General features: G+C 40.7%; 1 protein-coding gene across 3 annotated transcripts in view; it reads left to right on the plus strand.

Moving 5' to 3' along the window:
• The window catches only part of glsb (glutaminase b), a 43,133-nt gene that overhangs the window by 4,736 nt on the left and 17,484 nt on the right, over positions 1-20,913 (plus strand). For all 3 annotated transcript variants that reach the window (XM_004559117.6, XM_004559118.5, XM_076875256.1), the window contains exons 2-9: positions 5,051-5,147; positions 5,401-5,522; positions 8,853-8,982; positions 10,231-10,310; positions 12,018-12,181; positions 13,720-13,778; positions 18,313-18,345; positions 20,356-20,414. In XM_004559117.6, coding sequence (XP_004559174.1) covers positions 5,051-5,147; positions 5,401-5,522; positions 8,853-8,982; positions 10,231-10,310; positions 12,018-12,181; positions 13,720-13,778; positions 18,313-18,345; positions 20,356-20,414 — 744 coding nt within the window. The remainder of the gene's footprint in view (positions 1-5,050; positions 5,148-5,400; positions 5,523-8,852; positions 8,983-10,230; positions 10,311-12,017; positions 12,182-13,719; positions 13,779-18,312; positions 18,346-20,355; positions 20,415-20,913) is intronic.

Here is a 20,913-nt window from a genome sequence, read left to right on the forward strand (position 1 = left end):
TGGACTTGGTTCTATAGTAGGTCTTAAAGGGTTAAATAAATATCGTCAAATAATCGTGATCTCAATTTCAGTGAAAATAATCGTGATTATCATTTTTGCCATAATCGAGCAGCCCTATGGTACAACCAGAATTTTAAACTCATGATCTAAGATGACTTAAAACATCCAGAAGCAGGTTTAGGTAGAAGTAACTGCTTCCTCCTTTATTGATTAGCATTATCAGTGATATCAGCTCTTAAAGATAAAGTTGAGAGGCTTGTGTCAGTTATGTGAGCTTGATTGAAAGCATCCTTATGTTCAATAATTCAGTCTGGTATGGTAACCTGACTGGGGGAATTAAGAACAAACTGAACAGGATTGTTAGAGCTGCTGGAAAAATTACTGGTTGACAACAAATTTCATTGGTTAAGCTGCATCATCAGGCTGTTTTAAGGAAAGCCCAGCCTATTTTTGATGACCATGAACACCCTCTTCATTCTGAATTTGAATTAATCGCCTCAGGATAATGGTTCAGGACACTTTTAGCTAGTAAAAAGGTGTATAAGGGATCATTTATGCCAATAGTGATAATTAGATGCTGTGATGTATATTGAACACTAATGTTGAAACTCGAGAAACCAATGAGCGGCGTAACAGTGGCTAGATCCATGTCGATGTCCAGTCTGTGGTCACATCCTGTTTAAACCTCTTCTGTGATGGATGCTCTGGTAGATGACTTGAGAATCCCAAGTGGAGATTTATTAGTTTTGATAAATGAATGAATTCAAAAGTTAAATGGGCCTCATCATGACTAATGAACCCACACTGATGTGTGGAGTTTAATTACATGAAGCCGCCCTCGTGTTTTCTGCCGGCTCTGCACAAAATGCCGCCATGTGGCTGCTGCAAGTTTCAGAGCAGAAAGATCTCAGTGCAAACCCCTCCTCCACAGAGTCTGAATGACTGCTCAGCAGCGTGAAACACATCAGAGGGCAGGTTGTGCTTAAGAGTGTCTCAGATTAGCACATGTGAGAGTGGAGACTTTATCTTAGATGCATATCGCATGCAAGTTTCCTTTCGACTGTGTGCTGTTCTTATTGTTGCTGTGCGTGCAGAGGCAGATGTCGGGTCAATAAATCTCTTGAATCATGCATGCCCGACTGACGGCATTTCAGTCGATCTGGGTGTGTTTGCACACGTTTGGCTGTCGTTACCTCGGCTGAATGTGGAGTGTTTACTCTGTGGAGAACAGGAAGAGATGAGAGGAAGGCAGGGAGGAGCGCAGGGTGAATCCTGGGATTTTAAATGGTGATGTGGCTGTTGGCAGAGCTAAATCTAGTCTGTGCAGTGCAAAGTTTTGGTGGCTCATTTATTTATTTCCAGGTTAAATTTGTTGGTGTCTTGAAAAAAATCCAGATGTTTGAATGCTTCTCTGTGCCGAGCTAACTTTTCTCCTCTGCTGCGGTGTCATCCCGGCATGTGAACGAGCCACAGTGTTGGTTTTATTAATCCAAGAGCCTCCGAGGGCTGGACGGGACCAAAGACGGGAGAATTCCTGGAATTTAGGTCTGATCCAGACACAACCACCAAACCTGTGTGCAGCGGTCACGTAGTTTGGGGGTTTATGTAATTATAGATGCTTCTATTGCAACATTATTTAAGTGGAGACAGTGTACACTGTTTAATGCATTAGCTCAATTCAGTGAATAAGGAAAAAGTATAAATGTGCATGGACTTAACCGTTGCACCAGAATATGGCAGCACATACACACAAGGACACACTCACCAGACAGTTTATTAGATGCACCTTGTTAAAACTGAATTTGCCCACTTTTGCCCTCAGATATAATTTCACAATATCACAGCACAAATTCAACAAGTTGCTGGAAACATTGCTCAGGAATTTTGCTGAGCAATGTTGCTGCAGATTCATGATGTCAGCCTGCCATTCCATCACGTCCCAAATATGCTCTATTGGATTGAGCTGTACCAAATATTCCTCTAAAGCTCGTCTTCTCTTCCTTCCAAAACCATTTAAGATAAGATAAGAAGAACTTAATTTATCCCGAGGGAAATTCTTTTGTCATACACATGCACAATGCAGCAAGAGAGACAGGAAGAGAGTAATAAGATATACAATATGTACAATAGAATACAAGTATACAGTAATATGCATTAGGATAGTGCAAAATATAATATCGAATAACTGTAGCAAGTAACAGTATAACTATATCCTGAAAAATAAATAGCTTAGCTATCAGTGCAGGTGATTGTAAAAGTGACATAGTTTTGTGCAAATGGATACAAGAGTAGCAGCATATGATGGGGAGATGAAACAAACATTCAATGAAAAAACTGTTGGGTGATATAGCACGGTCTGAATGGGAACAGAATAGCTTGTTATTAATCTTCAGGAAAATCACCTACAGAGTGAGGAAGAGTTGTATAATTTTATTGCCTCCGGTACAAAGGATTTTCTGTGGCCGTCAGTTCTGCATTTCAGGGCAATGAGTCTTTTGCTGCGTGTGCTCCGATGATCCATCATGGAGGCGTGCATGGGGTGGGAGGGGTTGTCCATGATACAAAGAAGCCTTTTTAGCATTCTCCTCTCGGACACCTCCTCTAGGTTCTCCAGTCTGACACCCAGGACAGAACCAGCCTTTTTAATCAGTTTGTTCAGCCTGTTGGCATCGGCTGTCTTCACCCCACTGCCCCAGCACAGCTGCAAAGAACAGAACACTCTCTACCACAGAGTGATAGAACATTGTCAGCATTTTCCTACAAACATTAAAGGACCCGCCAAAATAGGAAAGTAATTTTCAACAGTTGTGAAAGTGAAACAGCAGCAGGCCGTGAAGCAGAGGGTAAAAAGGTCCACACCGAGGCTTCAGGAGACCGGGTTCAGCTTCTCACTGAGCTACGATCATCCACATGCACGTGTTTTTATTTTAGTTTCGCTCGCTGCGACAAGGAGTGCTGCTGTTCTGGGGAGGAAGCAGAGCAGGTTCTAGTGGTTTCTACTGTGACCTTCACTAAGGAGGTCACATTTGGAGCGTTGCTGCTGCTGCTGCTCCACAGGTTATTTATGTTGAACTTAACAGACTCGATCAACTCCCTGTAGAAAACAAAACAACAAGAACAACAACAACAAAACATGTATTTTAACATAAAACCATTACAGCATTGAATGAAGGACACATTATGCTGTTTATATTTATCCACATCCACTTAATGACGCATTACAATAGTCCTGCCATTTTTTGTCAGTTGATGGGCCTAGTTTTAGCGGACTATATCAAGTAGAAATAAAACCGTATCATTTAAAAATTAGATCTGCATTATGATTTTAGGATGGCTGTGACTCTAATAGGGCACAAAGCCTTCACTTCTGAGTATTGTAGGAAAGAAGAAAAGGTAATTTTAGTCATTTAAAAATGGGAAATACTGTAAAGTTTAAACATATTTCACCTCAAATAAAGTACAAAAGAAATATTTTGTTTAAAAATTGGAATTACTAATGACGTCTCTGCAGTTTTCACTAGTTTGGACTCCCTTGTGTTGCCATATGTTTGACCTTACACAATACCAATGCCACAATTTACAAACTGATGAGAAATGCAGGAATTTTTGGTGTCTTTGGTAAAAATTCACAAGTTTTCCTACTAAGTAGCAGCCCTGCAGCTGTCATCAGATAAAAAAATGAAATCCTAATGATTGAGTCTTTTTTGGGGGGTTAAATCCACATCTGTGGCAGCCTCCAGCTGCCTGCCTGCAGCCACGTCGTTCCTTTTGCAGCGAGCTGGAAAAAATTCATGAGATATTTCCTGACCTCGAAATGAAGACTCACATGGACAGGGTGGCGTCACCACAGAGATGTACGATATTGGTTTTTGCTTTGCTAATGCACATGTTGCACTCCCAAGACACTCTTCACATAATCCCTCAGGGTCAGCAGGTTTCCTGTCTGAAATAATGAAGCTTAATGAAAGCAACACAACATGCAGTTATTGCTCTAGCTTGTAGTCTTTGTTTCTCAGTGCTTTAGATAAGAGTAGGTACAGCTACTGCAGGAAACCCATCAGGGAACCCGTATCTAACACAGGCTGATGTGTTTCCTGGAGTAGCTGGTCAAACCAAGCTGTCATCACATGAAGAGTGGCTGAGATGTGGATATTTTTAGACTTGATGTCAGTATGTGATGGAGACTCTCAGTATTTTCTATGAAATCAAGTGTGATATGTTTATTAAAACAGTGTGATTAATAAATAAAGCAAAAAAATATAATTATTTGGTAGTGATAAGGTTTTACAGTATATCACAGCATTACTGCATGACTGAGACATTGCAGATGAAATCATCATTATATACAGTCATTAAATATTTGGCACGGGTGCGTTCACACCGAAGGTGAAGCAGGATTTCTCCTTCTGTTATTTGCATGAGTACAGCAGGGTTGCATACCCACGAATATTCAGCCAGTGAGGTAAGGAGGAAAAGCTAAGTCAGGCTGCAGTTGCACATCTTAAAAAGTCCTGTAATCGCACACTTTTCTCTGTAGAGAGCATGTTAGACAGGCTGCCATCCGAGACGGCGCCGGAAGTATCAATTTAAACTTTGTCTCCGATACAAACAGTCATATTGTTTATAGTACATCTGTCATCTCATCTCCTCATGAATCATCATCATTGCTGTTTCATTTACATCTATAAAAGGATAGACTCAGTAATGTGGCGTTTTATAAAGAGTAAAGCCGTTTTTCGGATTTACTGTATAAACAAACACACACACCTTTTGTCACTAACGCTTGGCCTGCTTATTTCTATTAGATCCGTCACTAATGTGTAAATGGCTGTATCAACAGCCAAAGATAAGCTCTGTGTTTACACTGGCTTGAAAAGTGAGAATACGGTATAGTGTGGTTTGTGTTAAAGGGCGATTCTGCTGTGTGTCAACGACCCTGAGAGGCTGCAGTTACTTTATATCAGAGCTCGTGTGTAAAGTGCTTTTAGGTGACGATACTGCTTTGGGGACTTAATCATTGCCTCCTTTCTGTCTTTTCTTTCTATCCCAGGAGAAGAAACGCAGGGATTCTCCCGAGTTTGGAGGATTTGCTTTTCTACACAGTGGCCGAAGGTCAAGAGACGATTCCTGCTCACAAATTTCTCACAGTAAGTCCTTCAGATTCAGTTTGGTCACATACATTCAGAGTTATTATGGTGCACTGCAACTGGGTGTTAGGAGACATGTTACTTAATTGAAATAAATTAATTAAAACATAAAAACTAGAAACCTGCTGGTTGGCTGTAAACTGACATTTTTTCACTCCTAGTATTCATGTGAATATTTCATCCAAACAGTTTTGACTTCTGTGTTAAAAATGTGAAAATATTCACCAAAACTTCTTTGTTTAATTAATTTTAGGCACTGAAAGCCACGGGGCTTCGTTCCGGAGATCCACGACTGAAGGAGTGCATGGAAACACTGAAAGAAACTCTAAAGAAGACTTCAGATGGCGTTACACTGGACAGGCACCTTTTCAAGAAGTGAGGCTGCTCGTTATGGCGTTATTTATTTTTTTATCTCCACCTTTTTCTTCATTTTTTCAAGGAAACTGCACTGACAGCAGCCTCAAAAAGAATTCAGCACATATTGATGGTCGTGTGTTATTAATAAGCAAATTCAAGTATTTGAATTTCCTTATTATATGAGTACAAAAATATATTCATCAAGTGTGAAGTAGGCAGTTGATTGTGCAGAATTAGTTTAGCTTTTCATTCACAGGGCCTGCTCGATCAGTTATTTAACGCTATCAGTTACTCACTTTAAAGCATTCATTTTTCTTCTTTTTAAAAAAAAAAAAAAAAAGGATTTCCTTAAAATTAACATATTTAGCAATATTTTGCTGCAGTGAGTGAAAGCCTTCATTTCATTGTAGCATGAGTGAAGATTACGTTTTCTCCGGCTTTCAGGAGGGGTGAAAGCACACCGCTGTAAATAAGGTGGTGCGCTTGATTTGTAACCCAAAGTGAACAGAATGTGAAATTGTGACTGTTTTCTTTGGTCTTTCTAATTGTCAGCCAGAAATTACTGAACATTTTCTTCATGCTTGCAAGCAGCATTAGAAAAACAAGGGAGTTTTTCATTCTCATTTTCGAGTGAGCTACTGTCACCGATGACATATTACCTACTTCAAAGTAGGAATATATTGAAAGAAGGCGCCAGGAGCAGCAATAACAGTGACACAGCACAAGTAAAATGTGAGCACAAAAGTAGCACAGGCAGTGTTTTCCCTGGAAATTTTAAGTAAAAGTAAAAAATAACTGCTTAACAATAACTGAAATAACTTAACCCTTTAACTCGTCAGGTGCTACACAACATTGTCACATAGTGAAAGTGAAAATATTTTCTATCAGGGACAGTTTATTTTGGGTTGAGCTTTTTCAAATTCAAATCAAATTCAAATTTTATTTGTCACGTACACAGTCATACACAGTACGATATGTAGTGAAATGCTTGGACAACTGCTCGTGACCTAAAGAAAACAAAAAAAGGAAAGGCTATGAATAAGATAGGAAATAAATATGAAAAATTAAAAAGGGTAAATTTAACTAGGAAGGAATAAAATATAAATTAAGGTTAAAAATGAAATAACTGTACAACACAAATTAGAATGAAGGGTAAATTTAACTGGGAAAGAATAAGATAAAATATATAAATTAAAGTTGAAAATAAAATAACTGTACAACAAAATACACAATACACAATATAGAACTATATAAGAATGTATGAAGAAATCTAAATATAAATAAATATATACACAATAACAGCAGCTGTACAAGTATTAACCGGAAATGAAGAATATAGTGACCAGTGTTGTGCAAAAACAATGTCCAGAATGTCCAGTGTGTGTGTAAGAACCATATGTGTGGGTCAGTACTGTGTGGTGGTGTGATTGAGAGACCGTATCGCCTGCGGGAAGAAGCTCCTCCTCAGTCTCTCTGTGTTGGTCTTCAGGGAGCGGAATCGCTTTCCTGACCTCAACAGAGAGAACAGTCTGTTGTTGGGATGGCTGAGGTCCTTCATGATCTTCCTGGCCTTGGTCCAGCACCGCCTGCTGTAGATTGAGTGCAGGTCAGGGAGCTCGGAGCGGATGGTGCGCTCAGCTGACCGCACAACCCTCTGTAGAGCTCGTCTGTCCTGCATGGTGCTGTTCCCGAACCAGGTTAAGATGTTTCCCGCCAGGATGCTCTCTATGGTGCACGAGTAAAAGTTCCTGAGCACCTTGGAGGGCAGTTGGAAGTCTCTCAAGCGTCTGAGGTGGTAGAGACGCTGTCGGGCCTTTTTCACCACGGTGTTGATGTGACAGGACCATGACAGGTCCTGCGTGATGTGAACTCCGAGGTATTTGAAGCTGTCCACTCTCTCCACTGGGCACTCGTTGATGACGGGGGTCTGGTAGTTCCTCTCCTGCTTAGTGCTGAAGTCCACTATCAGCTCCTTTGTCTTACTGACGTTTAGAAGGAGGTTGTTCCTCTGGCACCAGTTCTCCAGATTCCTAATCTCCTTCAGGTAGGCCGTCTCGTTGTTATCAGAGATCAGGCCCACCACGACGGTGTCGTCAGCAAACTTGATGATGGTGGTGGAGCTGGTAGTGGCCACACAGTCATATGTGTACAAAGAGTACAGCAGGGGGCTCAGAACACACCCCTGGGGGGCTCCAGTGCTGAGAGTGGTGGAGGCTGAGACATGTCCGCCCATCCTTACTGCCTGTGGTCTGCCAGTTAGGAAGTTGGAGATCCACTGACACATAGATGAGCTGAGTCCCAGATGCTCCAGCTTGGTGGTGAGTGTGGAGGGAATTATGGTGTTAAATGCAGAGCTGTAGTCTATGAAGAGCATTTTAACATAATTCCCCCTTCTAGTGTCCAAGTGAGTGAGTGATGTGTGGAGGAGATGAGAGATGGCATCGTCTGTGGAGCGATTTGGACGGTAAGCGAACTGTAGTGGGTCCAGTGTGTCTGGTAGTGAAGAAATGATGAAGTCTCTGACCAGGCGTTCAAAGCACTTCATCACTACTGAGGTGAGGGCTACAGGTACAGAGTTAGTATTTTTTTAAGTACTCATAGTATAAATATATACAGATATGTATTAATGTGCAAATTATGTCTTCCAACAAATTGATGTGTTTCATAAACTTACATTTAATCCATTAAAAATATAGGAATGGGTTTGTGGTTTGTGGAAGCCGCCATGTTCCTCCACTATATTTAAATTCAGTGGCTGGGAAGTATATCAAGGTGGAGGAGGAGAGAGGTCGTAGGCGTTCATGTGCTCGTATAGCTCTTTAATTTCTGCCTGCACTTTCAGACTCAAGATATGAAGCATCTTAACTATGTGTTGTTGGGGAAGGGGTCCCATTCGCCAAAGAAACAAAAGCACAAAGGAAACATAACACCGCCAGCATCTTAATAAAATGTTGTCCTCTTCCTCCTCACCTCAAACTCATCTCCTGAAGTCACGTCACTAACACACAAAACGTGCGATGTATGGAACAGCCCTCGTTTATAAGATTTGGGGGTTTGATTCAAACATAGTTGTCAGTTAAACTGATCCATCCCAGCTGGCGCTGCTGCTTAGCTTTGGTTACTTCCTTCATGGTTTTACAGTGTGTGAAATCTCTCATTCATCAGTGTGTGCGCTCATGTTGGATCAGGCTCCTTCCAGGACAAAATGAGCTGCTGATCAAACTGTTCTGATGAAGCTTCTTCATCAAACACGTCACAAAAGTTTGTCAGACTTCAGGGTTGCAAACTTTACCTCCAGTTGCATGCAGTCCCGATGTTTTAGCATGCTTTCTGTGATTTATTCATCAGGTGTGTCCAGAGCAACATTGTCCTGCTCACTCAGGCCTTCCGCAAGAAGTTCGTCATCCCAGACTTCCAGTCCTTCACCTCCCATATTGATGAGCTGTATGAGAATGCCAAAAATCTCACTGGAGGGCAGGTGTGTCCTTAGATCCATGGATTTTTCTTTCTCTCTGCATCATGGTTATAATTTAGCCATTACCATCAGTCTCTTCTCAGGTGCAGTCGAAAGTTTGGATCAGTCGAGCCTCGAAGGGAAAAATCTGCCCTCAGACGAGTTAAAGGGATCTTTGAGGCCGCTGTGAGCTAGCTGTCACTTTCGCAGAAGAGTGCAGGATTTTCACTGACAGCATATTTCTGTTTGCGTCATCTGTTTGGCGCTCGCTGTGAAAACATTCAGGCATTCAAAACAAAGTCAGCAAAGTCATAAAAAGGAGAAATATCGGCTAATATCCCTAAATTAAACGGAAAACTAACAATCTAATAGAGGGCTGTTTACTCCAGCAGGGTTGTAGGAGGGAGGATGTTTGACCTGTTAAACTAAAACAATTTTTAAAAAAGCAGAGGCGAAATTAGTGGCTGTGTTTAGTCAGTTTGCAAACATCCATCTATCAGAAATACAGACTCAGCCCTGGTTATAGTGGTCTGTATTTATAAGGTGTCACATCAGATAAATGACCCGTTCCTTGTTCCTTTGAACAAAGAGGAAATAATCACTAACAAAAGAAAGACTTAAATAAAATATCATCCTAAATTTAAACATCAGTATCAATTCACAATTTCAGTCGCTGCTTCCCTAGCTGTGTTTTCCTGTTTGTAAAAGTCTTCTCTGTAGAAAAATGGCGGCTTCTAAGCCAAACTGGTGCTCTGCTAGACCAGATGAAGACTTTCTTTTTATTTGATAAGAATCTGATCTGATGTTTCCAGCTCATGTTTTTATTCCTGGACTCTTCTAGAGTAGTTTTGCATGATTATTAGTTTAAGGCGATCCTTATATATCTTATATTGGGCCTCTGTGCTAACCTGAAACATTTAAGCCAAGAGTAGAAAGAACTATTTAAAAGGGACTCTTTAGAGCTTTTAACTCACAGAAACTACAGGTGTTTGCCGTGTTTAATATGAAACTGTTTTTAAAGGGAGCCTTGTTAGTCTGAATAATAAGAGTGCAGGAAGTGAGCCACTGTCATGATGGTAGCTGAAGGTAAATTAGCATGTTGTCCTAATTTAACTTATTTTGAATGACCGAGGGTGGATTCTTCCTTCTGAGGTTTGTTATTGTGTATTACCAGCTCTGTGTGTGTGCTGTGTGCTGAAGCCTGAGCCTCGGCAGACGTCAGCAGTGTAAGGTGACCTGCCTCCTCTCTCACCTGCCTGCCCTCTCTTTCAGGTTGCAGACTACATTCCTCAGCTGGCCAAGTTCAGCCCCGACCTGTGGGCGGTCTCTCTGTGCACGGTGGACGGGCAGAGGTGAGACGCTGGTAGCACATTAATACTTAATGTTCGCTTAATGGTTCTCACACACTGTTGCTGTGTGAAATCGCCATGTTCAGCTATATGCTGGTTAAATAATAACACAATAATGTTCCAGGAGTGAAGTGAGGAACGCTAACAGGACAGTTTTTACGCATTGTTTTTTTATTAAAACCTCAGGAAACCTGGTTAATGATTCTGAGATGGTGCTGTGTTTTACTCTGTCACCTTCATCTTATCTTAAGATTTTTTAAGACCTAAAGAAAGAAGAAGAAACAGAAGTTTCCACAGCAGATCGGTAAATTCTAACTGCTGTTTTTTGATTGGATTTACCTGTTGATATGCAGTCCTGCCCTTAATTGTGGTCACGAGCTGTACAAAGTGACTGAATGAATAAGGTCAAGGATGCAAATACCCGAAATCCTAACATCCTTACTGGAGTCATACTGGGTTAGAATTAGTTGTTAGAGTTGGTGGCACAACCCAAAGAATAGTGATGGTGTTACCTTTGATGTAGTTGCTTTGCAGACTAGGGGACTAGGCCTGTGATGGTGATTAAAACACCAGTAAGATGGAGTTAGACTGTTATCAGGTTGCAGTTAAGCAAAGTCAAGTTGGAGTTTCATGCAAACTGTTTTTGATAAAATTAACTTTAAATCAATGAAAATCGCAAATCTGTTGGTGTCTGCAAAATCAGAAATCAGAAATCCACATTATTTATTTACATTTAGATTCCAGCCAGAACCTCAAAGATCTGAAACGGAATTTCTTCCACAAATAGCGACAAAGCTGCTAAAGGACAGCAATTTAACTGCAGAATGACACCGAACGCTCTTACACAGGAACGTAATCAGAAAACAAGCAGCTGAGTCGAGTTCAGTTGCTTGTATATATGCTCATCTCCAAAGAGATGCTGACATGTTGAGCTCATCGCACAGACTGATTTAGATGAATTGCAACTTGTTGGTAATCTGCGTTTATAAAGTCAACAGCAGTTATCTGCAAGTCTTTACCAATCTGTGAGAGAATGGTTGCTAGGAGACAAGTTGCAGCCCACCAGGGCGACCTATGCAATCACCTTTATGCTCAAACACGGTCACCCAGAGGTTAACTCTGTTGGACAATTAATCTTCAATTGGCATAGCTCCCTGCAGCAGGTCATTGACAGCAGAAATAAATCATTACAGTCACCAGGCAACCGCAGAAAAAAAATTAAGGTGTTATATTACATAATACGTTATAGTACCTGTTTTAGTGCAGTAATCTTTGTGAAGGTCAGTGTTTATATTTCAGAGAAGCATTAGATTAACCAGTTTGTTTGTTTTTTTAATTATTGTATGGCGGTCCTGGTTCAAGCTGGTTAAAACTGTTGATTCTATCCCACTTGTATTTCCCAGAAAAGACAAAACACGTGTAAAGAAATAACCATTTCTCAGTAACTATGTCAGGAGGCGTTCTGATCACCCTGTTCTCTGATTAGTGCTTGTAAACTTTCATAAAAGTTTGTTTAACAAACCTTGACAGTTGTAAAGATAACGGTTTTGTTTTTACACAGTGTTACTTCAGTTTATCGTGCCTTTCCTACAAATTGTGAAACACTCACTGTTTTCACGTGTCTGTTCTGGCTTCTTCTTGTCTCTAATCACTGAACCCGCAGCCTGCGGCCTGCTCTGATAACGTCCTATCTTTATGTTTTTGTTGCAGACATACGGTGGGAGACACTAAGGTCCCCTTCTGCATGCAGTCTTGTGTGAAGCCTCTGAAGTATGCCGTCGCCGTGCACGACCACAGCACGGAGTACGTGCACAGTTTCATCGGGAAGGAGCCCAGCGGCCTCCGCTTCAACAAGCTCTTCCTGAATGAAGATGGTGAGTTGTCTTGGACTTTTTATTAAACCTTGTCCTCCAAGTAAAGCGATGAAGAGCTAGTGCAGGGTACAGGAAGTTGGTGGAAGACTTAAGTGGTAGATATGATGCGAGGGTCAGATGTTCTTAAATCACAATGAGTCAGAAATCCAGCGAAGCAGCCCCCTCGCCTGGCCACATGTCTTGGCACTCTACCTTTTTGTAGGGTTAAAAACATGCAGGCCTATGTTGACCCCCTGAATAGGTGTTTTTTTAACAAGTCTGTGTTAGCTGTTTTTTTTACATGCCCAAAAAAGCCAGCAAAAGGGGGCGTGTGTTGCTTTTGTGTGTAGGTGTGTGGAAAAACAGTTCAGCTTATTAAACCTCAGTCACATGGCTAATAAAGACTAAGGGCTTCTTTTATCAGGACGTGCGCTTGCATCTCACTGCGATGCTTGATGGGGGAGGCTATCACGGCCTGCCATCGCTGCTCAGCTAGCTGTAGCATTGGTTAGAACGAGTGTGAGAGCTGTGAGTAGTCAGATGCATTGTGGGAGAACACGTGGTTGGGTTGTTCAAAAATGGGCATTTTGAGAGGAAATGCCAGAATCCCCAGGCTGAGGCTCACACTGCAGACATGTCATGGTCACTTCCTGTGTTCTCCCGCCTTCTGCCAGGGCAGCCCTGCAAGGGGATAATGTTGTGTAAGCAGATCACATGACCACAAGGAAATTCAGGTGATGTAAGCGTTCAAGCTCTTTCAGAGATCTGAGGGAGGAAAGTGCTGGATTTATTTTTCACTATGTCCCTGTCCACGCCTCCACACACTCACACAACATTGTAAACACTGCACTCCTCTACAGTAGTAACAACAATAAGTTTTAAACTTGTCCATACATACAGATGGTTCTCACTGGGCTGTGTGATGTACACAGAGTCCTGACGGTTAGAGTTAGATCATCAGCAGCATACCACAGATACAGCAGCAAGTTGCAACACACTTTGTCAGCCCACCAGCACATTCCTGCATTTACAGCTACACAAACATCAACAAGCGGCCAGTTGCCATCAAACAGTCAGGTTGAAAGTTACACTTTAGATACAGTAGGCCGCACTTTTCTTTACACATTACAGCAAAAATCTGCCCTGTGGGTGGTTTTTAGTAGGCCTGGACTGTTTTTTTTCTTAATCTTTGTTAGTCCACTGTATGAACAACAAAAACTTGCTTATAAACACTTAACAGTAGCATTACATATATATACATATATACACAAAACCTACAGAAGTATAGTTCATTTCTTTCTCAGCTCCTTAGACTACATACATCTGTTTTTTTTGCAAGCTACATAGAGACTTGTTCGGTTTTATACTTCAAATCAGATATTGTGACTGTTTCAGCTGCTACAGCCTCCGCTGTGTTTCTCTGTATTATCTTGAGTCAGTGTTTACTGTGTATGCACTTGACCCTCGTGTTCTGATCTGTGTATATGCACAGCTCTCAGGCCGAATGTTTGCACTTTGATCCTTCGTAGCACGCTAACGGAGCTCTCGTTGTTTTGCAGATAAGCCGCACAACCCGATGGTGAATGCTGGCGCTATTGTTTGTACTTCACTCATAAAGGTAAAAGCAGTCACACTTCGTCCTCCTCCTCTGTGTGTTTGTGTTCGTTTACGTCCAGTCTGTGTGTCACTTCCTCTCAAACCTCAGAAAATTCCTTGTAATGTGGGCGTCACTGAGCTGCTTTATCAGTGAGGTAAAATGAGGGGTAATGTAAGGCTGTGGGTCTGGGGGTTAATTAACCTGCTTTTAATGATTTACCTGCCATTTCCTGACTTATTTAACTGATTCTTGTGAAACTCATGATTTTCTTTCCACTGTGTTCTCGTGTTTACGACTGACTCAGTTCGAGGTATTTGTAAGTTACTGCCCTTAGGCGTGTGTCCTGTTGTGGTGATTAAAAGTCTCGTTAATCCCTCCTGAAGGACACTTAGCTGCTCCAGCTCACACGCTTCAACCACACAGACTAAAAATAACCTGCACGGAGAGCAAGCACAGGTTAAAATGCACACCTTCAGATTTTATCTCAGCCTTAACGTAGATTCAGTAAGTTTTCTGGTGAGAGATCAAACCAGCTGCAGCTCACAGTCTGACCCCCCAAACAAAGGAGATATTAAACCTGGCTTAAATGCCAGCTTTGTCATAGGCTTTTCCTCTGGCAGAGTTACATTTAAAAACACTTTAAAGCCTTTCAAGTAGATGTTTGACCCCCCTTTATTGTGTCATGACTCACTTTAACGATCGATTGCTGCAGCTTTTTCTGGAGGTGACCTATTTTTTTCTGTCCCCAGCACTTAGACTTTATCCTGTATGACTAATGAAGTGATTCATCCCAGCTGCATTGATATATTGCCAAAGCTTCAAGGTGTTACTTTTAGTTTTTGTTGGACTTGAGTGGAAGCAGTCCAGAGAAGGAAGCTCTTCAGAGTGATTTGGATCTTTTTGTATTTAAAGGTAGCTCAGGTCTGTGTGTTTTCAGTGACCACATGTTATTGTAACATTGTTCATTCGATCTTTTTTTTCTATTTGTGCTTCTTGTTCATTTTCACCCTGCAGATGAACCGTTTTTAAAGTGACTACACTTTGCCTCGTGATCTGTTAGCTTCACATTAGAGGGACGTTTATCACGCAGCTTTTGCGTCGCGATTGAAAAACAGCAGCTGAGCAAAGGGGAGTGCAGACTCTTAACACTCCTAATTTAAATCAAAGCAGAGGACAAAATTAGTTTAAACAGAGACAGCAGCAGGCTCATTTACAAAAATGCTTTTAGACTAAACGCTGTCTTCTCTCCGGTCCTTTGGTCCCGAACTGAAATAAGGCAGGACTCCACGTTTACGACAAAAATAGTAATCACGTTTATTTACTGAAATTTAAAAAAAATGTCTTTTTACAGGGGTATGAATTTTAAATTTAAGTCAAATGAAAACAAATAAACGCAGGGACAAAAGAGGCGGAGAAGGTGAAGTGACACACGGTCATCACATTAGGGAGTTTAGGTGAGTATCTGGGAGACCTGCATGGTAGACGAGCAGAAAGCAAAGAAGAACCGATGGAAAAACCACAGACTTTTTGAACTTTTGAAACAATAAACTTTGCACTGTATTGTAAAATCGTGATTTTAATTAGATTTTGATTAATTGCACTGCAACCCAGAGGCAAAGGCAACTACAGGAAATGTTAATCCCTCTAAACCATTAATAATCTGACCTTTACTTTCTGTAGATGGATGACCAAACATTTGTTCCAACTCTGCTTTATTTGAATTTAATTGCATGACTTTGTGCTTTTAAAGAAAAGGTAGAAAAAGGGAAGAGCTTGGTTTATAACAAAATAAGAGCATCGCAGTAAAAATGAACGAAAAGAAGCTAAAATGAAAACTGAAACATTCGAGAGAGCAGATGCAAGAGTAACAGTCACAAAAATCAGTCATCAGATGGACGAACGCCTGCATGTCATTTTAAATGTTTGAATGATATAAAATAAATCTGCAGATAATCGACTGCTCTGTGTTTCAGTTCAATGACCCTGGTGTTATTGTTGTGTTTCACTCTCTGCTCTTATCAGCTTTGTTTTTAGCTGCAGGAGGAGGTAGAGCAGGAAACCCTGTGATAAAAGCAACCCACAGCTTTTAGCATCAAGAGCTGGATCGTTTTTCTCAGGACCAAAACAAACTGTTTGTTTTGCAGGCAGTTTATCATTCATGTGTCAGAGTCACTAAATGCTTCCTACTGAGCTGGAGTCTGGACATGTTTAGGTTAGCCAAAACACTCTTAAACCAGGGAAAAATAGGCTGCACTGATTCTCAATTAAATTTTGGCAATAAAAGCCTCCACACATTGTATTTTGACACCTCTGTTATGTTTAAACTGTAAAGCACGGACAGAGACACCCATCAGACCCATTAAACTGCTTCAAAAGTTTGAATTTGCACCAAAATCAGGACTAAATTTTTTTTTCTCACTACAGTTTATCCTTACTGTCATGTGACATTACAGCTTTACTAACACCATCAACCCAGTCATGCAAAGCTCTCACACGGGATTTCTTTGAGAAGTCAGAAAGTAATCAGGAATACAAGTAAATAACAATAATTTGGCATCTTAATAAAAAAAATCTTCTTTACTATTTTCTCTTTTTTTTTTCCTTTCTTTTTTTTAAAATAATAAGTTCAAAAATTTATGGATAACGATAATAATTATATTTTATCACTAAAATACAGTTTAGATTAAAGAGCTTTCACATACAGGTGGATTAACAATTACAGAAACATAAAGAATCATTTAGATAATTATAATACTGTTAATTGAGGGCAGCTGTGGGTTCCAGCTTACATTGGGTTTAAGCCACAAATTTATTTATTTTTTTAAAAGTAAAGTGCTGAATATTATGCATAAAAACTGTTTTAAAAAAAGATGAACTTAAACATTTGGAGTCAGAAGTTACCAGACTTGAACAGGAGCATAAACTGTATGGGTGCAGTGCACAGATAGCTGCTAACCGCTGAATAACATTCAAATAAAATCCTCTAATTTCACTCATCTAAACTGCACCAATCCTTCCTGGATGGTCTGTTAGTACAATTAACTGCTCAGCCGCCATTTTTATTTGAATTAAAGAGACTCCAAGAGCACAAACACAGGCTGAGGTGAAGCCTGGGAGACGACTTGCTTATATCAGGCTCCGAACATTATTTCTGCTGTAAAGTTGATTTAACGCGGAAGTCTGCAGGGACTGGCTCGCTGCTTGAGTCGGCCTCAAGTGGACGTTAGTGGAACTGCAGATTTTAACGCTTCAACACCGGCTTGGTTGAACTCGCTGCTTCTTGAATCATAAAACTTTTACTGAACATGTCTGGACTCCGGCTCTGCAGGCACGCTCGAGTTAACATTAACCTCACTAAAGTCTGAGCTGATCAGGTTCTGTGTTTTTGAACCACCATGTGATACAAAGAGGACTTCCTTAGACGCTCACAGCCGTCAGACAGGTTCAGTCACAGCTTTCTTACTAATTAATGATGCAGTTTGAAGTCCTCAGGCCTTAAACTCAAACTCAGAACATGTGTCTGTGTCCACATCGGCTCATCAGTGTCTCTTTTTTTAAAATGTGTTGCTTTTGATTTTGATTTTAACTGTAAAGCCGTTGGTGAGGTTGCACAGTTAGCCTTTAACCTTCGGTGGGGAAACCCGCCGTGAGGAGCTTGCCGTGGCAGTATGCCCCCAAACTGTTGTTACATGCTGCTTGAAGGCTACATGTTGTTGCTGTTTTTGTATGTTGCATATTTTGCAGACTTAGGAACTGTGGGAAATAATGACTGCAGCAGCAGGTCAAATGACGTTGGTAATTTTTTCTTCCTTTTCCATATCTATCTCCTCATTCTCTCCCACTTCCCCTGATCCTCTTCCTCTCCCTTCTCTCTATTTTTTTTATTCTCCTCCAATCAGCTCTGTAGAAACTTCATGTAGTGACTCTTTAACATCTCCATCAGTGCCACAGTTTTAAAACTCTACAAGTAAAGTTAAAACTGGTGCTACAGCACTTTAAATGTGCATGTGTGGCCATGTTCTTTTGTTTTGTTTTTCCTTTGCTGTGTTTTCTCTGCGGGACATCAGCGAGCTACAAGCTGTGACGAAGGCCAAACCTCCCTCCCTCTTCACCTCAAATATACACACACTCACACACCTGCACAGTGTTAACTTATAATACACACCTGCCTGCATACACCCACATCTTGCAGACTTACTGTAGAAACATGCACACAGTCAGGAATGTCATACATATTAAAAACAGGTTTGACTGTTTGGATTGGAATCAGTGAGATGTCATGAACACGTCTGCTAAGTCTCCCTTCAAACTTCCCTCTTTGTAATCTATCCGCAAACTGATCGCATTAATAGTTTGTTGAACTCTTGGCAAAGCTCGTGTGATTTTTACACTTTATTTGTAATCAGATCTGTTCATGCCTGCTAATTATGTAAATCTAGTTGGTCAGAATTATCATTTATCATTTTATAAAATCTTTTGTGATGTGCTTTATCCTCTGAGATTTCTCTCTATAAATGAACCGTGCTAACGACTCTTTATTTTGTTTTCTCCGCAGCAAAGTGTAAGCAACGCAGAGAAATTTGACTATGTGAGTATTGGTCAGAGCTCTGACCCACAAGTATTTAAAGTTCATTTATATTTTCTTTGTCAAGGTGTGATTCGTTCATCTAACAACGTCATAACCTGATGTTAAAATGTGAAATAAATCTTCTTGGACACTTTATTAGGTACACCTTTTCAAAGCACAACTCTCTAATCAGCCGGTCTGCTTCGAGCTGATGCATCAATATAGAACAGTAGCTCAAATAACACTTACAGTTACAACCAAAGTATGCAGAAGAGCATCTCTGAGCCTTGAACCAGCTTAACCAGCTCAGCTACTGCAGTGGAAAACCACACCGGGTATAACTTCTGTCAGCTAAGAACAGGAAACTGAGGGTACACTTCACACAGACTCACCAAAACTGGATATACCAGATTGGAAAAATGTTGCCAGGTCTGACGAGATAAGACTCTATTTCTGCTGTGGCAGTCAGACGATAGGGTCAGCTGTGGGATGTGGTAGAATGGGAGATTCACATTATGTATGTACAGCTGATAAATCTGCAGTAACTGTGTGATGCCATCAAGTCAACATGGACAAAAATCTCTTGTTGAATCTATGACATGATAAATAATGGCAGATCTGAAGGTGTACCTAATAAAATGACCAGTGGATGTATAAAAGCGACATTGCTCATTTGTTTCAGACTCCTCATTTTGAAGGGTCAACCTGAGCATTCGCTGCCACCAGTGTTGGTCAAGTTACTTGAAAAAAGTAATCAGTAACTAATTACTGATTACTTCCCCCAAAAAGTAATCTCGTTACTTTACTGATTACTTATCTTCAAAAGTAATTAATTACTTAGTTACTTAGTTACCTTTTAAAAACACAATTTACAACCTGAAGAGGTGATAAAGCGATAGATCTTTCAGCCCAATTCTACTTTTTCTACATAATCCATCATACAAAATGTAATCAAATGGAAAAGTCTCTTTTTTTTAACTTGTTTTATCAGTTTTAATCTTTTAACTTTATGCATCAAGCAAAAATTTAATTATATGCAACATTCTCTGACTTGAATAAATTAGTTTAACATTTAAACCTATTTTCTGCACATTCCAGCACATAAAATAAAATATTTTTTGTGTTTACACTCAGTCTTTCAAATAGATGCAAGTAAAAAACAGCAGAAAATAAATAAAGTCAAAGACTCAGCGGTCCTGTTGCTCTATTTTCACCTGTAAAGCAGGACTGCGGTAGGCAGAGGTTTACCCTGGTGCAGGTGTGCTGCGGTCAGTTGAAGAATCCGCGAGTGTCTCTGTGAATTTCCCATTACGTCGTTGCGCACTCGGTGCTTGCTTGGAAGTTTAGGGATTTTTTCGCTGTAAAAAGAAGTTTTCTTCCCACGCACGACGGACGCTAATGTTTTTGTCACTTTTTACGGAATCAAACTCAAAGTAAGGTCAGTACTTCCACGCTTTAAACGCTGCACGCTCATACTCTCTCCCACAATCGATATGTGATCCATTGTTGATCTGCACACAGCTGTTGTCACCAACGGCGCACTCGCTTACGTCACTGTCGTGAGACATTCTCGCAAAAAAACTCACGGTTTTAGTAACGCAGCGTTCCTACGGGAAAGTAACGGTAATCTAATTACCGATTTTGCAATAGTAATCCCTTACTTTACTCGTTACTTGAAAAAAGTAACGCGTTACTGCCCATCTCTGGCTGCCACTGTGTTGGTTTTTCTTGTAGCCATTATTTGAGAGGCTGGTGAGCACCCTCAGCACCCCTCCTCCTCATAAATGTTTTTATTGGTGCAGTCAATGCTCTCGTGTAGGAAAGAGTCAGTACTCGTGAAATCAAACATTGAATTTTCTCTTGAGGTTTAATTATCTGCACCTCTGTGTGTGTTGAATAGGTTTAGAGGGACTCTTGATGTTTTATATGTGCTGTTTAGCTGGCAGCTCTTATCATTTGTAGTGTTTGACCTCCATACATGAACCTCTGGATCATTTTTTCATCTCTACTCTCCTCCTGCTTTCCCTCCAGGTCATGAACTTTCTGAAAAAGATGGCGGGAAACGAGTATGTGGGTTTCAGCAACGCCACGTAAGTCCTCCCTCCACATCGCCTCCTTAAAATCACCCAAGTTTACTTATCCTTGCCCTGCAAACCCCCGAACCGAGCTGACCTAAACACCACCGTAATAACCTTCACAGGCTCATTACAGGAAGCATAAACTGTGAAAAACACCTTAATTAACTGGGATCAAATTAACAAGCACACAGGCCATGTTTTAAATGGCTTATGTTCACGAGAAGTCAGATATAAGCAGGACTGTCTTATAATACCTGCTCAGAACAACAACAATAATAATTAATCGTGTAAAAAAAACCCTTTTCTTTATACAAAAAGGCTGAAAATTGTTTACAGAAACATCATTTTGGTCCTCAGTGACCCACATCTGTTGTGTGCTGAGGACTTCCACAGGTGCTGATGAGGTTTTAAAGGTTTGCATGATTTATGACGGCTCGTGTTGCAGTGTCATCACATGATTGCGTGAGCTGTGGTTATGTTGTACACATGAAGGCCGAGGTCTGTGAATACC

The sequence above is a fragment of the Maylandia zebra genome, linkage group LG16 (assembly GCF_041146795.1).
Source record: "Maylandia zebra isolate NMK-2024a linkage group LG16, Mzebra_GT3a, whole genome shotgun sequence".
NCBI lineage: Eukaryota > Metazoa > Chordata > Actinopteri > Cichliformes > Cichlidae > Maylandia > Maylandia zebra.